Consider the following 22,668-nt stretch of genomic DNA (forward strand, 5'->3'; position numbering starts at 1 on the left):
ACCATCTCCAGCTCTCTCTCGCTCTCGTCGATCTCGGCCGGAACAGTTGAAACCGCGGGGTTTCGCCTATACCGCCCGCTGCCACGCATTTCCATTTTACCCCGGAGACGGACGGGGGGGGGGGCATCGCGATACCTCCCCATACTTTATGCGGGGACACCTACATCATCGCCCACGGATATCCCCGAACTTTATTTATAAACAAAGAGGACAGTCGATAGCTACGGAGATTACGGAGACATCTCCCTCTGGTGTCTGATGTTCGGTTGGAAACAATTTCCTGGAAGCAACTCCGAAGAGATGCTTCAAAAAATGGTGGTCAGAGGATTGAGCAACTGTTGTTCGCATCGATTCTCCCCCCAAATAGGACCTTCATTATTGCTAATTGAAAGAACGTCACTGTACAAGGATATGCCAATTGAATTCCTTTTTTTTTGCATCAGTGTATGACACTTGTTTTGTTTATTGTACTTTGGCTATTCTCTGTGGAACTCTTTTGTCCCCGACAGCTTCCTACTTTCTCTTGCTCTGTCTATTGTTACAGTAAAATACGTTCGTCATGAAAGTGAAAGTAATTATTCCACGCGTCGATTAAGTTGCTCGCAACAGGATGAAAGAAAACTGTCGAATGGTTTTGCGATAAATCGAGGTCCGTCGAGTAGAGAGAAGAACGAATGATCGAATATAAAACCTCGACGTCCTGTTTCAAGAAGAAGACTTAACACCGTGATGTTCGATATTCGTCCAAATGACAAATTCCAGATCGCTGGGAACAGACAGAAACTAATATTTCTTCCTCACCCGAGACACTACACCACTCGTCAGTCTGTTCCAGTTACTAAACACACCAACATCCGAGTTACATAAAATCTACATAAAGAACGATCCTGGGATTGCGACGAAGAAAATACTCAGCAAAAGGCGGCTTTACAACTCAATTTAGAGGTATTATACTTCAAATTCCTTGCGCAAATTGCGGTATACTCCATTGTTGGGATCAAGGGAAATAGCTTCGTTGACCGTTCAATCGGTCGTCGTTTCGATCCGCGGCAAGAAACGCGGTTGTATCATAGCGACGGGAAGCGTTTAATTCAGCTGATCGAATGGCAAAATAGCAGAAATCATTCCAGAGGCTGAATGGTTCCGCAACGGATTATCATCCGCCGTTTCATCGAACCACCCTCCCACCCCCCTGTTCAACCGTTCCGATCCTCGTAGGAAGAACAAACGTGGCTGTTTCTCGCTGCACAAAAGCCTCGACGGTAGGTATTCCGTTTCGATATACGTGATGCAACGCGGAAATAGCATCAGTCGGGCTAATTGTCGCCTTTCATAACCGTTCGTGCGCGTTCTAACAAATACACGTGCAACGATCCTCGCGCCTCCTTCCTCCAGTTCGCAGCCACAACCCTCCCGCACGTCTCTCGTTTATTGTGTGTGTCCTCGTCGGTGTTTCGAGAGACTAACAGCGATACGCACGCTACCGTTTCCACGAGCGTGTGCATAGAGAACTCGCGTGAATCGTCGATGCCACAATTGCCGGCCCGGCACGGGGAAACGATGCACGCACGCCGGAAAACCGAGATAGGCGGAATGGAGAACCCATGTGGGGGGATGTAAAAGGAGCCACTAACGAAGCATGTGTTCGGACGGTATCGCGATTGGATGGGTCATCGCTGTTATAAAAAGTTTGTAATGGTTAGCGATGCAGTTACGTCTGCTAGGCCGGTTGGTATCTGACATCTTAGAAATGTCGAGTGTTTTTGCGATAGTAATGACACTGTGGTCGATATTCTTTTGGGAAGATTGTTAGGAATGTGTATCATGGGGGTTGGGACGGGTTACTATTCTGTATTGGCCTAGGTTTGAGGTAGATTTTTTATGATAGTAGGTATTTTGTGATAGTAATTGCAGCGCGATCGATATTTTTTTGGGAAGATTGTTAGGAATCTGTATCATGGGGGTTGGAACGGGTTACCATTGGTCTGGTTAATGGGGTATGTATTGGCCTAGGTTTGAGGTAGGTTCCGGTTTGGATTAAACTGACAGGCGAGTTTGAGATAGGTCGGGTCAAGGTTTATCCGTGTTTGGATCGGATTAAGTACGGGGTTCGGACGAATATTCGCGTAAATCTGATTTAGGTATAATGCAACGTTGGGTTGGACCGAATTAGATTTCGGTAATGGACGTATAATATCTAGACCGGTTTCAATGTCTCCTGTAGTTAAACCGTGTCAAAAATTAGAATGAGATGAGTCTTTGTTGTCTAAGAAACAAAAAAGTAGATTGAATGTAAAGGAATGAATGTCAGATGAAAGTAGAATGATCACCCAGAGCATTCTTTATCCAATATTTTATCTAATAATTTTTTTAATAGTCTAGTTATTATTCGTCTATGTGCATGAATTAAGTATAAATTCGATTCGTTTTTATCACGTCGAGGTTACTTCTAGGGACAGTTTCGTTTCTGTTAAATCTAGGTCTAGGTCTAAAATTCACTTATACTTAGCTTCAACCAAATAAAAATCTAGTATGCAACAAATTGAATTTAAATTTCATTCGTACTGAACTGTCTTTGCTACATCTTAATAATAGTTAGCCCCTATGTTCTACCACTCCATTTTCGTTGAATTTCCAAAACAATGCATGGAAAACACGTTGTTGGCCGTAATTTCCTACCGCGAACTCCGATATACCGTCGTCGAATACCACGAACAGAAACCTCGTGGTGTCTCCGGGTCGCCCTCACGCGTCCCCTCTATCTGCGATCAGGTGCGGAGCACCGGCGCATCGCATGAGCGGCCCCGATGTTACGTGCCCATGGAAAATGAATAGGTAATTATAACGCATCCATAATGCAGGCAGACACGGCCGTGGTAGTTGGCCATGTGCGACCATCGGGTCTGCTTCTCAGAAAGGGCTCTCGGTCGCCGTTGGATCAAGGGCCGCAAACTAGGCGCTCGCGGCCTACGCGATACACCTTTCGACGGGAGGAAAGTCAAATCGCGAGGCTCGTTGAAATTCATTCGCGACCTTCTCGTTCCTTTTTTTTATGGGTCCACGTTGCGCACCTTATCTCGCTCTTGTAGTATTAAGTATACGCACAGCACAAAACTCGAAGATCGTGCATCGCTCCTTGAAGGGAAAAGGTTTTATAATTGGACTTTGTTTGGTCTACGTCTCGAATCCATTGGAAGTGACTTTCTTGGAGAAGCAATTTCTAGTTCGATTCTAATTTATAGCATTGAATCCTTACGAAGGTTTTATGGAATTCTTCTACTTTACCGTTTGATACTAGATACTAGTAGCACCGAGTTAGTAGAATGTTTTCTCAAACACACTGAAACCACCAACCAAGTCAGAATGACTTTCCAGTACATTTTCTCAGATCTTTTGCAACTGTCATTACGATACGAAATCGAAGAAATCAGTTAATTTATAAATTTATAAATTTATAAATTTCAATAGTTTATTGTATTTATTGCTAGAACTAGATATGTGTTTATCGTCGGTAGTTCTGATGTTAAATTAAGTTGAAAATTCTTATAGTTGACCGGCTTTCTCTAGAGAGAATGGTTCAATCAAGTATACTATCGTTCTAACAATGCGATGAACATACTTAATTTTCACGTCGTTAAGTTATTCTCAGTATCTGAAAATCTCTATCCAATACTTTCTCAAGATACCTTCACGCTGGTCAACTATCAAATGGTTCGCGTTCTCCAGTACTGTTTTACAATGAACCGGTATATTAACTCCGTTCCATTGCTGATAATTGGTCGCAAGGACCGTTAAACTTCACGGCACGAATAGTTAAATCGTTCGTTGGATCTCTCCCGACAATGCCTCGTGCACCGTTCAAGCAGACCGTCAGTAGCCACGCTCACGATCTCCGCGCCGCTACTTTAACAGCCAAGTCCTCCCCTCTCATTCACCATCTCCCGTCCCCCGTCGGTTCAGTTCTTTATCGGACGGATAAGTGCTGCTAATTATAGTTATTACAATTAAGCACGACGTTCGTGGCCGTGAGGTTCTTATAACGGTGACCCGAGCCTCGTTCGTCGCCAACCAGAAAAGAACCATGGGGCGCGACAGGGGCGCGCGGGGGTTGGTGCGTGTAGATAAAGCCGGCCGATACCTGCCCTGCGAGAAAATATATATCTCGGTGCCATCAACAGGTAATACAAAAATAAACGAATATTCCCTGACAATAATCCAACGCCGTCATGCGAGCCACCCGGCCCCCGTAATCTCGCGTCGCGTCGCTCCGCTTGCGAGCGTTCCGACCGTCGTTGTTATTAAATTATAAACAGTGTACGGGATGTCCGATCCCATCTACATACGACGATGTCCTTTCCACGAAACGGTTGGGATGTTCCGTCGATGGCGAACGGAGGGAATGATGGTATTTTTCCGTCGGGTACTTTGCGTGAAAAACTGTGGGTATATAAAACGGCAGAAAAATTATCTTAGAAATGGAGTGACCAAATGTTTCTACTGCTATATTAATCCTTGGAAGGCGGATGATTTTGATACCGTGGGTCCACTTTGATCATAGAAACATTGGGCAGAAAAATAAACGTTAATAATTTCCAATGAATCCATTATTTTCTATCGCTGTTTCGGGTCATTAAAATTCACTTCAGAGACAAATTGGATGATTCTTCACCGTCCTAAGTAACTCGAGACAACCGAGGAATAACGAAACATACACTTCGCCAGAGACTGTAATTCCATATCTCGATCCCCCGTCGCGATTACATACTCGCTCCGGAGACCCATTTTCCGCCCTGTCCAGGCCACCGACACTTTCCTCGCGAGGGTGCAGGTCAGTCCGCAACGATTTTCCATCGGATGGATCGCGTGGCAAAGCCCCCGGCGGCCACGAGAGCGTGTATACCGCGACAAAGCAAAAGCGGCGGCGGCGGGTAGAGCCGCTGGTCAGCCGAGTCGCCGCGAGGATAATGATCAACGGAAGTTTTCGTGCTAAAATATGCAGATCCGGCTAAAATTACCGGACGAGTAGCAGCACACACCTAGTCGACCGGCCAACGGCCCGATACCGCCGGTTTGTGCATCGTGGTGCGTTTACACGAGACGACGCACGTTACCTCTATGCGTGCCGTCGCGATTTGAACAGCGATTCCAACGTGTTTTAGAGCGTTGCTTGCGTGTCAACGATAACGTCGACGATTTCGAGTGTTATCGGTTAATTTGATAGTAGGTTTCAATAGGTAATCCGACTTCGTAGATAAAAGCATTTTTAACGTAGGGAAAAAATTAAATATAAATGTTCTGTTAACCTAGAGACACAATCAGTTTCAAATTGCATCGTTACTTCTTATAATGAACCTTCCATTAATGCACAAAGCTTGACATCGTTTTGGAACAGTTACCGTATAGGGACACGTCTTCGTATCCTACGAGAAATCCTTGGTTCCACGACATAGTCCATCCCCCTTACAGCACATTACTCTCGCTAATTTGGAATACAGTATACACCACTTATAGTAAGCTTCAGGAAGACATTTAAAATTGCTTTCCCGAGTAGTGTTTCACTGCGTCAACGATTCTTCTCACGGATCCCCGGTCTGAAACGAAAGGAAACCGAATAATTTAGACGTAACGCGTAATCCCGTTGCCGTGGACGGTGGAAATCGTCGAGCAGGAACGGTGTCTTCTTCGCGGAGTGTGCATATAGTGGCTTGTCACAGGAACCAATTAACTTCTTTACAAGGAACGACCATTACGCTCGGAGCGCGTTAAAACGAGCCAAGGAGCGCGCACGAGGAAATCGCTGGGATTCGACCATCCTAGGCGTATCGGTTCGGCGTGTGGGTACCAATCGAGAATTTCCCAATCCTCCGGTGTTTAACGATACCAGCGTTGACCGGAAATCGCGTTCCTTTGGTGCCACGATGAATCGCAAGTCCCCCCTCCGCTGTCGAATGCAAAACAAGCGGGCCATTTTTTTCCCCCCCTCCATTCTCCCCGTTCGCCAAGTTACTTATTCAGACGCGTCGTAACATTAATAATCAGTCGGGTGGCGATAACTTAAGTTAACCGGGGGGGAGTTACGGTCTCCCGCTACCAGGCTCTCTACGTTTCCGCGTACACATCCGCCGATCGTTTCGCGTACCGATATCATATATAATAGCCGATAGACGACATCTCTTCCCAACGCGATATATACATCATGCTGCATTTTTCTCGAATAGCTTCGCACCTGTGGTCCTGCCCAGGTGGAGGGTTAAGGTCCCCTTCGCGACACGGAAATCGTGTAATTTTTCCTAGTTCGTAATTTATATCGGTACACCTGTGAATATGAAAAATCGTGGAAATTCACGTTAATCTCGATCCTGGAGTATCGAAGACCGTATCTCCGGGGAGTTCTCCGCTTATTCGTAACCGGTTGCGTGCAAAACTCGGGTGGAGGTTATAGGGTCTTCATCTCGAGGGGGTCCGCGGGGGCTATTGAATCTGATAGCTATTATCGTGTTCCTGGCTGTGTAGTTCCTTCTGCAATTCTTTGCGGTTCGGCTGCTTTACATAATGGCCTGCCAGGAAGTTCCAACGTATACCCAGAGCGACGTTGCATCAGTTCGTAGGCAAAAATAAAGTAATACCGGCGGGAGGGGGGGATGATAAGGGATCTGGTATTGTCCCGAACGTCGGAGTTTCATCCTCTGGTTATAGGGATTCTCGACAAGCTTGTGGGGAACACGCCAGCCACGGAATAATACATCCTCTGTTCCATTGCATGTTTAACCGAACTTCCACGAGACTGATATAAAGCACAGTAGAGAACAGAGTATTAAAAAATTCGGTCAGTGGTGAAAGCTCAATAACGAGCGGCGAAAAAGTCGTGTCGAAACGTGGAAACAACGCCGCCGTGTCAAGAACTGTCAAATGAAATCTCAGAGTAGTCATATATAGATAGTCTGGAACTCTGGGCACGCGTGCGATTACGTTACATTCCGGTAGCAAGTGCAAACACGGAGGAACGCATATTTGGCACGTTCGTGGCCGTTCCATGTCGGGAAAATATCCGTTTTGTAGAGGAGCGCAGCGATCTGGCGACGGTTTTTCGCCTCGATTAGTGGTCGTATCGTAGAAATGGGGGTGGGTTATGCGTGGTATCGGGTACCTGAAAAGCAGGCGAGTACACATACAAACACACACAGTTGCCCTTTCGAGACGGGAACGAACGGTCGAACGCCAGGCCACGGAGAAGCCCCCCTCCGACCATAACCGACTGCACACGTTTTATGCGCGTATAAACGTACGTGTAACGACGGAACGAGAGTACACACGCGCCGCCTACTCCTAACCTGTTAACAAATATCCAAGGCGGGCGGTTAACATGCGTTTACGATAATTTATCGTGCCGGCGTGGCCTGAACAGGCATTATGTTCAGTGCCGAGTACACGCGTACCGGCGGAGCTGATATCGGGTCACCGTGAAGAATCGGTAAGAGGAGCACCAGGACTCTACGGCCTCCTTTCTTCGGTCGGGCGCATTGTGGGATCGGCTACTGCCTCGCCTGTTTTCCTTTGCATATTTCCATCCATTCCGTTTTGCAGAAAATTTACGTTAGTCCTTCTATTGTGCTCCAATTACAGGTGGGAGTGATTTTGAAAATCTTACAGTAATTTCTAAGTACATGGCTCTTCGTCAAACTATGGAAATTCGAGTGAAATACGTGGAACGATGATGGTATGAAAATTAAGGAGTGATTGGCCAATGAAAATACGATTATATCTGTCCAATCGGATGTAATGCCACGTAGTAAGTTCCCTAAAGAGAGGTGGATTCTTAACGACCGGTTACCGATTTAAAATCAGCTTCAGAATTTCCATTCCCCAAGGGCACCGCCGCGAGTCTCTGTTCGCTCTCCTCTTGCCATATTATAATCATGAAAGCCGTTCCCACTGGTCGCATCGCCTAGAGCCTGTTATCGCGCGCCAAAGCTACAGGAAGCTATGCGCCGCCTATATTAAGCGATATTAATTTATCATCGAGAATAATAATTACCCCCGTGGCCGGTTTACGGACCGATCGACGACGATGACTCGATCAAGTGGAGGCAATACAAATTATCCTGGTGGACTGGAGCGCGGTTGAGATCTCTCGCCTGTTCTCCCATCTTTTCTTTTTCTTTCTTTCTTCCTACGGCAGCGCAGAGTCCGTGGGCTCGCGACGAGCGAGAAAGCATCCATGATGGATCGGTCCGGCCAGCTTTTATCAATCGTTTAAGCACGATCGTGCCTCGATTGTCGAGGAGCGGTTGCGCAGCCACCGCTCGATTTCGCCCAACGGCCGCCGTCGATATTCTTTGTCAATGGGAACGGGCCCTGAAACGTTCCCAGAGTCGCCTCGCGACGATCATCGATCACTGGGCGGGCCGCCCCTGGGGCTGTGGTGCGTGATCGATATCGAGAAAATCACCTCTATTTATAGAAAGAATCTTCACCCTGGCAAATTACCCACTCCTGTCGACGAACCCGTCTAGGTCTCGTCATCTTCGTCGGTTTACGAGGATCATAGTGGAAAAAACATATTGTTAATTCTATATGGGTTTCGCGGTTAAATGATCGCATTAATATGCGACGTGGTAAGATCTAGACGTAAAGTAGGATTATTCTTAAACAGCGAAGTAAGAAAGATTTTCTTACTTTCGTTCTTTTTCGTTCGGTAAGTGGAGTTTATGTCAGGAACGTGTGTATGTAACCTTAATGTACTGGGTTTCATACAGCTTTTAATTCTCCATCAGAGTATACATTAAACACATACTCTAGTTTTGAGTTGATGTTAAAAGATAATAAAAATACGACAAATCGAGAAAGTGATAACTTTTTTGTTCGTTACTGTATATAATATTTATTATATTTATCCATCCATCCATAACAATTCTTGAATATAAAAATTGTTTCCTTTTTAAACAACTTGTGTGCCTCCTAATATGTTGTCTAATTCCTCCCCCCAGTTATCTCCTTTCCCAATATTCTGTATCCCTCTCTCTATTTCTACCTCTCCGCAAAGAACACATATAAATAAGGGTCGGAGAATTGATCAAAAACAACTTCACCATTTGAAATTATCCAGCATACCGAGTAAAACCGACGTGACATTGCACGCGATCGGTTTCGATTAAAAATCCCTCGGTAGAACCTTTTTCAAACTCACATAATTCTTCCTCCCTGTGCCCGTGCGGAGAAACACATTGACGCACGGTATGATCGTACGAACGGGCAACAGGCTGCGTAAAACGAGCAATAACCGTGTTCCATTGACGCGGTGCTTATTTCACGGCGGCATCATCGGGTCCCTCCCCTCGCCTTCCATACATCCTCGACGAGAAATCACCTCGGTCCCGTGCTCGAATATCGGAACACCCTGTACACATTAAGCGAGCGAGATACGGGGGCCCTTTGGCTGGCGAACGGGAATAATAATTTCGAGTGCTCCTTCGCGGAGATAGATACGACGGCCACGAACAGGACGCGAAAGACGAAGAAGGAGACGGTGGGAGAAAAAGAGAAAGAAGGAGAGCGGTACGTGTACGTTGGGGTTGGTCGGAGCGAGGCGAACGGAGAACGTCGGAGTCGAATAGAAGGAGGTGGGGGGATCGAGATATACGTTACAGGTGAGAGCGCGAGTATCGCGTGCTGCAAACGAGCCGGCAGCTGCCCGCTCCTGGCTACACGGGTCCCAGGTATTAATATGCGACTGACCGAGTGGGACCCCGATGCTTTCGGTTGTTACATGTGAGAGCCACATCGTATTACGTCACGTCAATCGAGCGCACGCCACAGCTCAACCCCGACACCCTTTGATTTTCGAGCCCATCGGAACCGAGGGAGTGCTGCCAGCAACTCGATACACACATATCTGCCCGCAAATATGCACCATTCCAGGTTCGCCCCGGCTAACTGATAGTGTCGGAAAAATCTGCACGCATCCTGCCCTCCTTGCCGTGGTTACCGTCCATTAATGGAGACTTAACGATTGCATGATTGTCGAATGAAGGGGATCGGTCTCTTGACCCGGAGCCATAATCTTGTTACTCTTTGGGCTCTTCGGATGTCTCGGAATGGGCTCATTATCGACAACGAAACCCTCGCGTGATTTCGCGGGCAGGTGCGATCCACCTTCGACGCGTTCCCCCTTCGAGCTATCGCCGGACGACCGGGGCGGAGTGTGCTATTGTACAACCTTGTTCTTTTATGGAGTACTAAAGATACGACGTCTGATTGAGATATATTCGAAGAAGTTTTTTTTTCCAGAGCATGATTACCTGGGCTGGAAGGGGGCTCGATTGATCGCCCCGAAGGCCATTTCCTTTGGTGTGACTCTCATCAGATAAAAATGATTTTATGTCATGCCAGCTTGCTGTTACGGTCGGAGGGGGAGAGGAAGAACGCGCGGTTGCAAGTTCGCACGGGAAAAGGAGAGAGAATGGTAGAGATTGCAGAGAATTGGTAGAAAATTGTTTCTGGATTATTGAACGGTGAGAAATTAATAATTGATTTGTTTAGCGATAGCTTTACCGTTAACACGTTTTGCACTTTAAATGAATATAGATGAGACTCTTTTGTAGATCGTAGTATTACAAGATTATCTCGATACAACATCCGAATAGTAAACTCTGAATACAGAAAATAAGGTATCCACGCACAATGGGAACCCGACTTCACATAACGTTTTTGTTCTGTCCATTGTCTAGAGATTAAAAGTTCTCGCCTGCAATCGTTCTTGCCCGACGGGTTATTAACGACGGAAAAATAGGTACACGTGTATCATGTTGCGATCACGTATGTACCCCGTTCGGTGCGTACAAGCATACTCGTGGAAAAAAAAGGGGTAAATAATTGAACGTTCACTTCCGGTGTAGCGGTTCCATCAATGAAGTTCCCCTCGATATATATACATATATATATATACATAAAAATTACGTTAACCAGATCCATTGCGATAAAACTGGGTTATAAGGCGCGATGTGGGCCTTGGTACGGAGTGAAACGGTCCTCAGACAGGTGACGGGGTTCAGTAGACGCGAAGGGGATGCGGAGACCTGGTGAGGAGAAAGGAGAGAAATGAGCGGAGTCGAATTAAAGGAACGACTTGTTGGTTAGTCGACTTTATCCTGCGCTCTCGGTTTTTCTCTGACGACGATCTCGGAGCCGAAACGAACCGAGAGAGGGTGAAACGAGGGTGGTCGGGGGAGGGTAGTGGGGTGGTTCGCCGCGGAGTGAATGCCAGGCAATCTGTTTTCAGCGCGGGGATAACTCGACGTCCCTTCTTCCATTCGCCATCCCCCCCCTACAATCTTCACCCCCGGCTGTCATCCCCCTTTTTCGTTCCCCTTTTCGGTTAGCTAGACTGCAACCACGGCTCGGTAACCTCCCACCGACGCTATCGACGCCGCTGCCGGGCGTAAAAAGCACATCCGAATTGAATCATTGCTGAATAAGCGGGAAAGTGGCTGGGCTTGGGAGCGAGGAAGGAAGGAAGGAAACCAGGAACGGGCTAAACTCTCACCCCCCTACGGACGAGGGTCGTTTTCCATCCGACTCATTGGTACACCTCCTCTGTCATGTCGACCGTTCCACCTTGCTCTTTCTATCTCTTTCTCTCTTTATCTTTATCCTCGCTTTTCCTAGCCGCCGTCTATCCCGGGTCTCTTTGTCGTTGTCTCTTTGCTCGAAATGATCGGGCGACTGTGTACCGTTGGCCAGAAGCACTTCTCGGCGATCCAGAAGCCCTTAGAAATCATAAAGAGCTTTAGCAATCTGGAATCGGGATTTCTAGGCAGTGACCCATAGCGGTGAAACAGGTGTGCAGAGGGATGATAGTTCGTTGATCCGGTTGGTATTCCTGCTACTTGATCAATGGTTGAGTATATTCATTTTTGCAGTGCCAACAGTTTTCACCCCTTTCACCCCACTAGTGCAGCACGCAATACACGTTTTATCGTTACTGTGAAGGGACTGTGCATTGAATTATATGCATTTGTATAGAGGAATTTAGCGAGCATAGGAACAGGTCTAACAATTAATGAAAAAGAAGAATATTATCCTACAAAGATTCGATAAAAGTACTTTGCTAAAACTGATTGGAAATAATTCGTATATGAACCGATTCCGTAACTTCTATTATATCCTAACAGAATAATAAACTGTTTTATCAATCATGAGCTTTGGTCCCATATTTTTTCGATAGTGTAGAAGCTATTTGGGTATAATAATTTGTATTGGATATAAAATTTCAAAAGAAACCTTCAAAAGAATGTAGATCACAATTTTACAGTGAGTTCCTTCTACTCCATTTCATATCTACCCAAGAAATATCCTTCCATATCCCACCAGTATCGAAGCCGCGCAATCTCGTGCAAGAATGTCGCTAAATTCTCGCGTGACGTTCCCATAGAGGCGCGGGGGTAAAGGAAAATTGGCCGCCGCCAGCGGAGATCCATCCCATCGGGAACGAAAACAGTAAGGGGGGGAGTGACTGGACCGCAAACTGTTGCGTTAAAATACTCGAGGGCCGCGTGCAGGCGCCTCCCGGCTTAATAAAGCGGCCGGGCGAAAACGGAGGAAGAGGCGCCGCCGTCGCTCGCGTATACACACGCCGGAATAAAGGCGGAGTTGCTTTCCACGTACTCCCACTTACATCCTGGCGCGCGGCGTTAACGCGCGAGCGCCGAGATAAACTCACCCCTTGTGGTGTCGAGGGTTCGTTCAATTAGAACGGAACCCCTTTCCGGGCGGCTAGCCGCTTAGCGCCAAGGGTCGAAAACTTTTAGAGGAGCGACACGAGGCGGAGGTGGAGGCTTCGGAGGCTGGGAACGCCAGAAGTCAAAGGGAAAAGAAAAGAGAGAGATAGAAAAAAAAAGAAAGTGACGCTAGCGGAAGGGGAGAAAGCGAGGCTGTAGGGGGAAACATAGGGACACGGTGCGCGTGATACGGGCCGCAACGACACAGAAAAGATTTTTAGTACTCGCTGGAAAGATCGAACTGCTCCCCCCTGGTGTCAAGGTTCCGTAGAGTGCGTTCTTGCGTGTGCTACGTTCTCTCCGTCGACGAGTTTTCAAAAGAGTTACGATTACAGGCGATAAAAGCACGTCCGGACGAGCGAACCGGTGCTATAATCATTCGTCGATTGCTTCATCACCGGCTGGATACTTTTCTTGTTGTGTTTAGTCGACTCCGGGAATCGTTCGCCTTACCCGATACCAATATCCTGTTTCTTGTCTTCGCGGTAAGATATGCTCGGGGATGCAATTTGTTTTTTTGTTTTTTTTTTTAGCAACATGTGGTCGCGACGCGTTTCTTAAACCGTACGTACACGGCCGTTGATTTGGAGCTCTTTCGGTTTTCGGATAAATGAGGCTTTAACGTACGTAAAGATTCTTCTTTGTTTTATGGGTTTTTTGTTTACAAAGTGTGTCACTCGTGAGTTCAGGTAACTCTTGTATAATGGAGTAGTTTGGTAAGGGAATTTATAGTAATTATTAATAGTAGTTATTAATCCCTTAATACATCGTTGTGTTATGTGAAATTGTGTTATACAAGATGTACAGTAAGAACGACTACAAACGGAGCAATGGAAAACTGGAATACAGTAAATCATGGATGAGTGTTCGAAGGCTCCTCGGCACTGAGTCTTCAGACGTGATCCCCACCACTAGACGTTTTAATGGTTCCACGGGGGATCCCTTAGTAATGGGGATGACATCTGAACATTCAGTGCCGATGATTTACTGTATACTTTATTCCCATTATACTCACATTCGAATTCACAAACTATTCTCATTGTTAATACGTTCGCGCCTCTTGTCGCAGACTCCATGCTTTTAAAGTAAATAACGCTCATAAGGAAGCTTCGACCGAAACTTCCCCGCGGTTTCCACGCCGACGATCGGTTCTAGCGACTCGGAACAAGAGGTCGTGTCCACGGCCGTTGTTATTACAGCGGAAAACGCGATGTACTCGAGCGACGATGACGACGAGAGCACCATCAGCAATGGGGTTTGCAGGGAGCGTGGAACCGTACGGTGGATTGCACGTGTCCAGTCGATACGGGGCGCACGTGTCACGTGTTTCCAGTCGAAGAAAGCCTCCATATCCGTGCTGGCGGTGTAGGGTGTGTGCAAGAGGCACGGGGACAAGAGAGAGACAGGGAGAGCCCGGAGACTGGAAACAGGAAGGGTCGACAAGTGGCCGGGCGGCGACAAGTGCGTATCCCCGCGTCGCAAAGCGCGACGGAACGACAGAACCGGGCTGTTATACGTCCGTGTGAACCGATGCAACGCGCCTTCCTTTCGGAAAAGGAGGAGATATCCGTCGAGGCGAAACGACCGATGGACCGTACCCAGGTCTAGCGACATCTTTCCCCTCTTCGGGCGCCATGGGAGCTCTCTCTGCGTGGGACGCCAGATTGTGGGAAGATAGTATCGCGGCGCGGGGGTACGAAATTTAGCGTCAGGAAGAGAGAAAGAAAAGGATCGTATCGTGACCGTGGATCTCGCGCGATCATTCGGCCCGATTTCGTGGAGATTGATGCACGGGATACGACGCGTGTAATTCTTTTTTTTTTTTCTTTCTCCCTCGAGGATGCATATGGCGAGGCTGATTAACTGCGTTCATATTTTATCGTATATGTATATACGGGGTTGTAATTACGTACATCTGTGGAGGCTATTCTGTGGTGAACGGAGGAGTGAATGATATCTCGCGTGGGACGTGTGAGGAAACGTTCGGAGATGAAGAAGTTTCGTGCGCTTAAGCTTAAAACGTGATGGGGATTGATGCTCGTTTGATGCGCAGTGACACTTTGGGGGAAGCGAGGCTTTTATAATTCCTAAGCTATTTCGGTTGTTAGTTCGTTGTGCCGAGTTTAGTACACACTCGGGAAGGATTCAGAGGCGTTGATAGTTTGTGAAAATAATTTCTTTACGTTGTTCAGTATTCCAGGAAAGGAAAAAGCAGAGATTGTTAAGTTGTGCGATCTCATCTTGATGAAATTCGCCTCTTTACTGAAACCCCGAGGACGCGGAATGTGCTCGCCCGCGAATTGATTTACAATTTTGGCGACCACGACGGTAAATTGTCCTGTAGATGGTAAATCTGGCCGGGCGGTTGTAAAGCGCCCCCACAGCACAGGCACTTACCGTCGGAATATTAAATCTCTAAATCGTAAAGCGCGCCATTACCCTGTCGTCCATTCGAGTTTAACAGACAATAGCGCGTGCTGAGACATTACACTCCAAGGAATCCACGAAATAGGTCACTTAGCAAGACAGCCGGTGTTAAGCGAGACAGGCATTATCTGTCTGGTTCCAACGACCTTCGAAGCTGGCAAATGATGGCGGTTAAATACGTTCACAGACGTATATGTATATACCGCCCGTCGAAACTTGTGTACAGCCTCGTGGACCGTCTTACTAAATACGATCCACAGGAGAGTTTCGGGGCGGTTCGAATGTAATCAACGGGCCGTGATTAATCGCATTCCGAAATTTCCGAGGTGCTACGAAATTGTTGCTTCGTGCCGAGAAGATAGCGGAGATTGGTATGCCTACCCGATGAAAATTCGAACGGGACAAGTTGATGCTCCGAGAAGCGTAGAATCACTGGCCTAATTCAGTAGAGATGAAATAAAAAAATAAAGGTAGGGTCACCAAACTTGATATCAAGATTTTGGTGTTTCCAAGAAGCAACGACATTGCTAAATTATTTCGGGAGGCAACATAGCCAGTTAACAGGTGTATCCAAGAGGAACTTCGAGTTTCGAGCTATCCTCGTGTTTCGAAAAGAAGAGCAGGACTGATTGGACGACCGGAGGTCTCGAACCACCGACTGTTAATCACCCCCTAATTAATACGCCGCGATGAGATCTGGTCCTAAAGGAATTAAGAGTCGGGCACCACAGCTGGCGAGGATTAAAGAACTAAAGGTGCGACGTATCCCCGTGGACTACGGTTGAAACGTCAAGATCAGCCGGATAACAGGAGCCGCTGCTTCTTCGTAGCTATTCGAAAGTACCGAAAGAGGGAGAGAGAGATGGGATTGGAGCAGTGATATCAAGGTCTGGTCAAGGGGTTTCTTCGAGACGGCCGGAAGTAGAAGTCCCGGGTGCTATAAAGAGACGCTTCGGAGTGATCGGGCCTGGAGACAAGTCTGAACGCGGTAAAGCACAGGTGTACCCCGCCATAATTTATGGCTACCTAATAAATTTCAACGGGGGAATCTTGTCGGTCGGTTTACGCTCGAATCTGGAGTCGTATCGTTGGAGCGGTTGCGCGCCAGTTCTAATGCAAGGACATAAACTGTCCCGCAACCCCCTTCCCCCCCATCTGGAGATATTTAGGGGCGACATTAAGGGAAAAATAATTGTCACGGAACGGCCGCCATTGATAAGGATGAAATGCATTAATGGTCTAACGTCGGGATAGCCGCGATTACTTGATATACGCCGCCGATCTGGCTACGCCTACATTTTGCAGGCCGGGGCCAAGATGAAGCCCTATGATCTTGACTGTTCGGTTCCAAGCATATTTTACTACTCGCTGGGGGTCAGCTCTTAAATAACGTTCATTGCGTTGCAGTACTTTTGAAAAACAGTTTTCGTTAGAATAATAAAAGAAAATTATTTTGTTGTCAGGATATTTGTCAGTTCCACTGACAACCGTGTGGTTTTAAGCTCTTCGCGTAGGTATCACGGGATTTCAATAAAACAGTTATGACATAGATTATTTGCAAATGTAACGACTACAAATATTACCCCAACGAAGTCAAATTACCATTTTTCCTGAACAACCATACAACTGAGAAAAAATGAATACATCGGGACTAGCGTCCTTTGGCCTGATTATGCGAACTATCACAAGGGTAAATACGGTAGGTTCATTTCATTAGCTTTTGTTCTTACAGTTTTGTCCCAAATAAACTGCTACTTAAATGAACTGGTGGCCGCAATAAGCGAAATCCAAGTAGTGCCAAAAATGACAGATAAAGGGTGAATCGACAGGCCCACCAATCGTAGAATCGTGACATCGCTGTAACTCAGAGTTGCGTGGCTATAGATAGGAGACGTTCACTAATAAATCACTATGAAAACAATAATCAGTAAGTAAGGTATTCACCATAGAAAAGAAAGCTGGGCTTGTAAGGGACATTAATACAACCGAGGTTCCGCGTTTTATATTCACATCGTCCGATGATTTTAATTTCTAAATACCTTATCTTCACACGTTCGAGCAACGGTGTATGTGCTTCGAGACAGCCCATCTGGAGCCCCGAACGACAACATAAATTTCCACCACGTCACGGAACAGCCAGCAGGCTCGATTATCGTTTCTCATTTTCCCGACAATGAACACTCGACGGAACGGCGCGCGGTGAATTCCAATCGGGACGACGGAATATTTATCCTGTTACAGGGAGGGGGGTGGAGAGTAAAGAGGGAGAACACAATCGATGTATCGCGACGCAAAACGCTTTGCATCGGGGATCAGAAGTCGAGCGTCGCAATCCGTCTTGGGGATACAGCATGGAATTCCGTGGACGTGCCGCCAGGAATCGCACACAGGCAGGGCAGAGGCAGACCAGGCACAGCCTCGTTCCACTTCTCATTTCATTTTCACGACGATGCCCGGCCGGTGTCCAAGTGAAAACAGCAATTCGGAAGCAGCCCGTACGACGTCGTTATCGTACGAATCGGCCGAGTTCTCTCACGAACGCGACATACGTGCCTGGAGCCCCGAGCCTGGGGCCCGACTCGCGTTTTTCTGACCGGCTCCACAGGGTTTTCGGTGTGAACGGGACCTAAAGACCCCGCGTACCGTACACGGAGGAATGTCCCGTGTGCAACAGCGACCAAGAGACAGCATAGGGACAACATTGTCGTACGACCCCCGAATTACGGTAGCTACGATATTTCTGACATGTTGGGATAATTTTGTTCGAAAAGGCACAGGTTACAGATGCAAAACCCTCAACAAACATTCGAGTGAAATGGCGTTGGAAGAAGAGAAAATTAGAGTGATGAAAGTAGAAAGTGTATTAGATTCAGTAATCGCGTGCGAATGAAGAGTCAGATTGGTTATCGATCTGGAACTACAATAGCGGATAGATGAATTTTTCGAAGAAAAGGATAGGTAGAATACTGTAGTACAAGTTTTCGAAAGCACCTATTCCGATACCGTAGGAAAGAATGAGGGAAAAAATAGAAGACAGAGCAGAAGAAGGCGTGAATGAAAAGTGGAAGAGCAAACACGCGTAGAGGGTTTCTTTCCAGAAACAAGGCAAGGAGTGGGAGGAAAGAGGGAAAGGGAGGACAAAGCGAGGAGAAAACGTACACGAGGAAGGAATACGAAAATCGATGGCCGATCGAGGATCGAACGTGTTACCTATGCGCGAGTAATAAGCCCTGATATTCCCACACGGGCCCATCCTGGCCCGGTCGTGGGAAACTCATACGTGAGCCAGCGAGGTAGCCAAGGGACGGAGGGCGGCCTTACCAGGCTAACTATTTCGACGCAGGTGCGGGGACCCGATCGGCATCGGCCGATGGCGAAGTACACTTTTTCACGTGCCAGCTGGAGAACCGATATTTGTCCCCGATCGAACTGTACGAACCACGGCACGGGACGTTTTAATTGGCCTCGTTATTTACTTGGACTTCGGCACGAGTAATTTACTTCGTCTTCGTATCGATCGATCGGTGTCCTCGCGCGAGTTCGGTGACGACTTCGTGAAGAAACTTTATGAACGCCACTGGTGTTTTACAGGAGACACCCAGTAGTGTACTGTACCGATTTTTTATTAGTGCATTACAGTTGTTTATAGACTTGTAATGAAATATAAACTTGAGACGACATGAATGTTTGAGACCTTTTTGAAAGGCAATCGTTGTATACGAGCAAAAAGGTAAAATCGGTACATACCGATCAGAGTATAATGTCACTGCATGCTTTTAATCTAATTTTAGTTGATACACGTTTTTTCAAAGTGGTTCGTAAAAGTGAGAATTTATGTACAATAACTGCTCGATGATTGGTGCCTGGGGGATGCAAAGAACTGTCGATCTTCGGGAGTAATTAGCGACACTGGAGGACGGAAAACGGGCGACCCTATGCAGGAGATCAACCGCTCGAGTCGAGCCGAGGATCACGTTTAAAAAGAATCTCATTTGCAAGCCTGCTATCCATCGGACTCGCCGCAATTTGCACCGTAATCTTGGTCGTGCTCCTTTCATGGCGGGGGCAATTTGAAAGCTGTTCGCCCCCATCCCGGGTCGAACATTTTAATGTTTTAATTTTCGTCGCGTATTAAAGTCCGTCTCTCGCAAGGAAATTTCCATGGTCCGCGCGCCGCCGCGCTCGATCGGTTGTTTATAATTCTTCGCGTGCACTAAGGAAGCAATTTAATAATAATAACAGCGGGAACGGAGAATCCTACGGGGCCCGCGTACGATCAAAGTGTGCCCGTGTGCACACGGAGGATACACGCGTATAATCGTTTATCATAATAATGCTTCGGGGTAGGTGTGTGTCTGTGTGATCGGTGTAACGCAACACACCCGTGGACGGGGATAGACAGCTGATTGCAACTTATGTTGCGCCGGTTATTACCGTACCGTGCTCCGCCAAGACGAATTAACGTTCGATATATAGTCCCGTGTCCCAGAATTTTGCACGTATACCGACATCGCGCTCGAAAACGCGCCGCCGCGTCCACGGGAGAAAAGGGGGCCCCGAAAAATATATAAGTGTATCGGAGGTGAATCTGGGCCCTGGATCGTGGCTGCATCGCAAGCTGCAGGTGCCTCTAGAAATTGAGCGGCGGGACAGAAAGGATGGGAGGGGGAAGGGTAGAGGGGATTAAGGCCCCGAAGAGGGGAGCAACCGGGCCCAGAGTGCACGCGCCACGGACGCGGCGATGCCACCGATATCTTCTTAAACTTTCCTATCCGCCCATTCATGCCCCGGCTAAATGCCTATAATTTCCGGTCCGATTACAGGGCACCGTAACGAACGCCCTATGGACCCGTGGGCCTCATCCCTTTTCGCAGTTCGGGCTTGTTACGTGGGATCCAACGAAATTGAAACGGAATGATCTTCCTCGCCTTCCGTTCACCTCGCTCCACCTCACCCCCGTACCCAGACACACTTTTTTCGTTCGCCGTTCGGGGACCATTGGCGGAATGGTATATGTATATATGTATGTATATGTATATCTGATGTCTTCGGCCCGATCCGAGAACCGATGATCGGCTTCGGTTAAGCAAACAGTGAAATTGAGATGGACAGCTGGCGGTCCGGTTACGATTTCAGGGCGGGCCCCGAGGGTTTTCTGCACTCGCGTCACGTTCCATGGTTGGAAACGCCACGGTCCCGGAGTACCGACGAGTTAATGACGGGGCCGTGGAATACGTAACGTGTTCGGTGTTTTCGTTGGAACGGTACATACACTCGGTTCGGTTAATTAATAGATTTTGAAAGTGGATCCCGTAGATGCAATGCGTGATATAACTATAAAATCACCTTAAAATTTTCAATTCTTATGTATTGTGGTTAAAATAGAAACGAACTAAATATACCATGTCTGAAATCATGTTGCGAAATAATGTTTCTCCAGAAAAGGATAAATTATATTCCCTAGAAAAAAAGTGGTTTTACAGTTATACCATGCAGTGTATGCCACGTATGAAGTCATTGTCGCTGATGGGGGCGTCGATTAATGAATATCGTAGAGAATTTATGATTATATTTGTCGAAGGTATTCGACGGAACTGCTAGTTGCTAGTGGAAATGGATATAAGAATTTTCTCTGAGAACGATACTGTACTCTGTCTAAAAGTAAAAAACTGCTGCACGCACTAACGATTGCATAAGGAAAATTCCAATAGTAGGATTTCCAAACGAATTACATAAATTGAATTGCTTCCTCAACCAATGCAAACATACATCCAATCCATTTTTCCAATCGGTAATTGTTTCCACGGATCGTACCGGGCGATATTAAAAGATCGACCACCAACGTAGTTCAATTAGGATGAAACGGGACAGGAAAATATACGTTCGGTAGTCATAACAAGCTGCTCTTGAACTCGCGAGACTCGAGGAGGATGATTCGAGATTTTGTGGAATTTGACGGAATAATTAATTCCATAAAAGTGGCTCGATGTCGTTCCATCGGTTTATTGCGAGGAGGAGATCGGTGGAATGTCGATGCAATGAAACGTCGGTAAATTAACCCGGTGATCGCATGAACGGTGAAGCGGTTTTAATTTATAATGTGCCAATTAGAGGCTAACCGAGATTTGATATCATATCTATAATCGTACTTCGTTAACGGATGCTCGTTATGTAAAGCATCGTTGCTGAGAATAGAAACGCTCAGGTGGCTTTTTACCGATCCCCCCATTCGCGCCCGTATCGAATATCGATTCTGCTATTTGAGTATGAAGTATCCCTACGGTGAAAGTTGAATTTAATATGCAATGGTGGCGTTTGTAACAGTTTTCCGAATTGGTAGGAAAATTTCGACGATAGTCTGTAGGATTTCAGCGTGTCGTGCATAGAGCACGACCGTTTCACGAATTTCACGATACGCAAACAGCGCTATGTTAAATGTTATGATAACGCGTAACACCGTAGACTCCACCTGTGCACCGTGGATTAGCTTGAAGATGGCTTCTCTGAATGGACCCGCTATCCGGTTATTTTAAATACTTGCTCGGAATATTCGCGGAATATTTCAGTGTTTGAATTTTCAATGTAAATATAAATACAATTCGATATAAAAAGAGTGTCAACGGTGTTTTCAAATAACGTAGATCTTGAAAACATTCAAAAACAAAACTCATCCCTATTTGGCAAAGCTTCTACAATATCTCGAAGAATAATGACAACGCATTAAATTAAATATGAGCTCGAATAATTCTGACAGGAGATTAACTTTATCCTTCTTGTGCACGACTACGAATTAAACCACCAAGTGGTTCCATCGTGAACTCGAAAGGAAACCTGCATAATACTCCTTGAATAATCGACTCAGTTATAAATAACTGAAGCGAATCACTTTTCCGCATTTCAGCCCTGACCACCCTCGAACAGTCCACCATGGTGAATAAAAAGGTAAAAAAAGTCTGCTCACCTCCTGTTGCTGAATTAGGAAGTCGGGGGCGGGCGGAGGCGGGGGTGGTTCCGAGCCGGAGACCTCTTGAAGCAGTCCCACGTGCTCCCAGCAATCGTCCGATATGTCCATGACGGTTCCTCTGTCCTTTTCTTCAGAGAACGTTCTTCGGGGGTGAACAGGCACACGAAACTCAGCTCGCGGTTCACGAACGCCGCGGTAACGAGATCGAAACAGTGGTCCTAACCCTGGGTTGTAGTTAACTTCCGGATCCCTTTTTGTTTTCACCCGCGGCGGCGTGTTCTCCAGAGAGGAAAAAGGAAACGGAAACTGCCGTGGTACCACGCACGACGCGACCCACTCACACTATCTCTGTCCCTTCTGGCAGGCAAGCAGGCAGACAGGTTCGTCTCTCGGCTGTCACTGTGATCGGGATACTCGAGGAAGCGGTTGGTGTCTCGTGGCTGATGAGAAGGACCCCCAGTGTACACACATCTACACAGCACACACAGAGGGTGAAGAGCG

General features: G+C 46.9%; 1 protein-coding gene across 1 annotated transcript in view; it reads right to left on the reverse strand.

Annotated features, from left to right (window-relative positions):
• Positions 1-22,275, reverse strand: part of LOC107186598 (homeobox protein caupolican-like) — an 80,915-nt gene extending 58,640 nt beyond the window's left edge. Inside the window, exon 1 of the mRNA XM_015574495.1 lies at positions 22,165-22,275. Coding sequence (XP_015429981.1) covers positions 22,165-22,275 — 111 coding nt within the window. The remainder of the gene's footprint in view (positions 1-22,164) is intronic.
• Positions 22,276-22,668: the final 393 nt, after the last annotated feature.

Source organism: Dufourea novaeangliae, unplaced genomic scaffold (genome assembly GCF_001272555.1).
Source record: "Dufourea novaeangliae isolate 0120121106 unplaced genomic scaffold, ASM127255v1 scaffold65, whole genome shotgun sequence".
Taxonomy (NCBI): Eukaryota; Metazoa; Arthropoda; class Insecta; order Hymenoptera; family Halictidae; genus Dufourea; species Dufourea novaeangliae.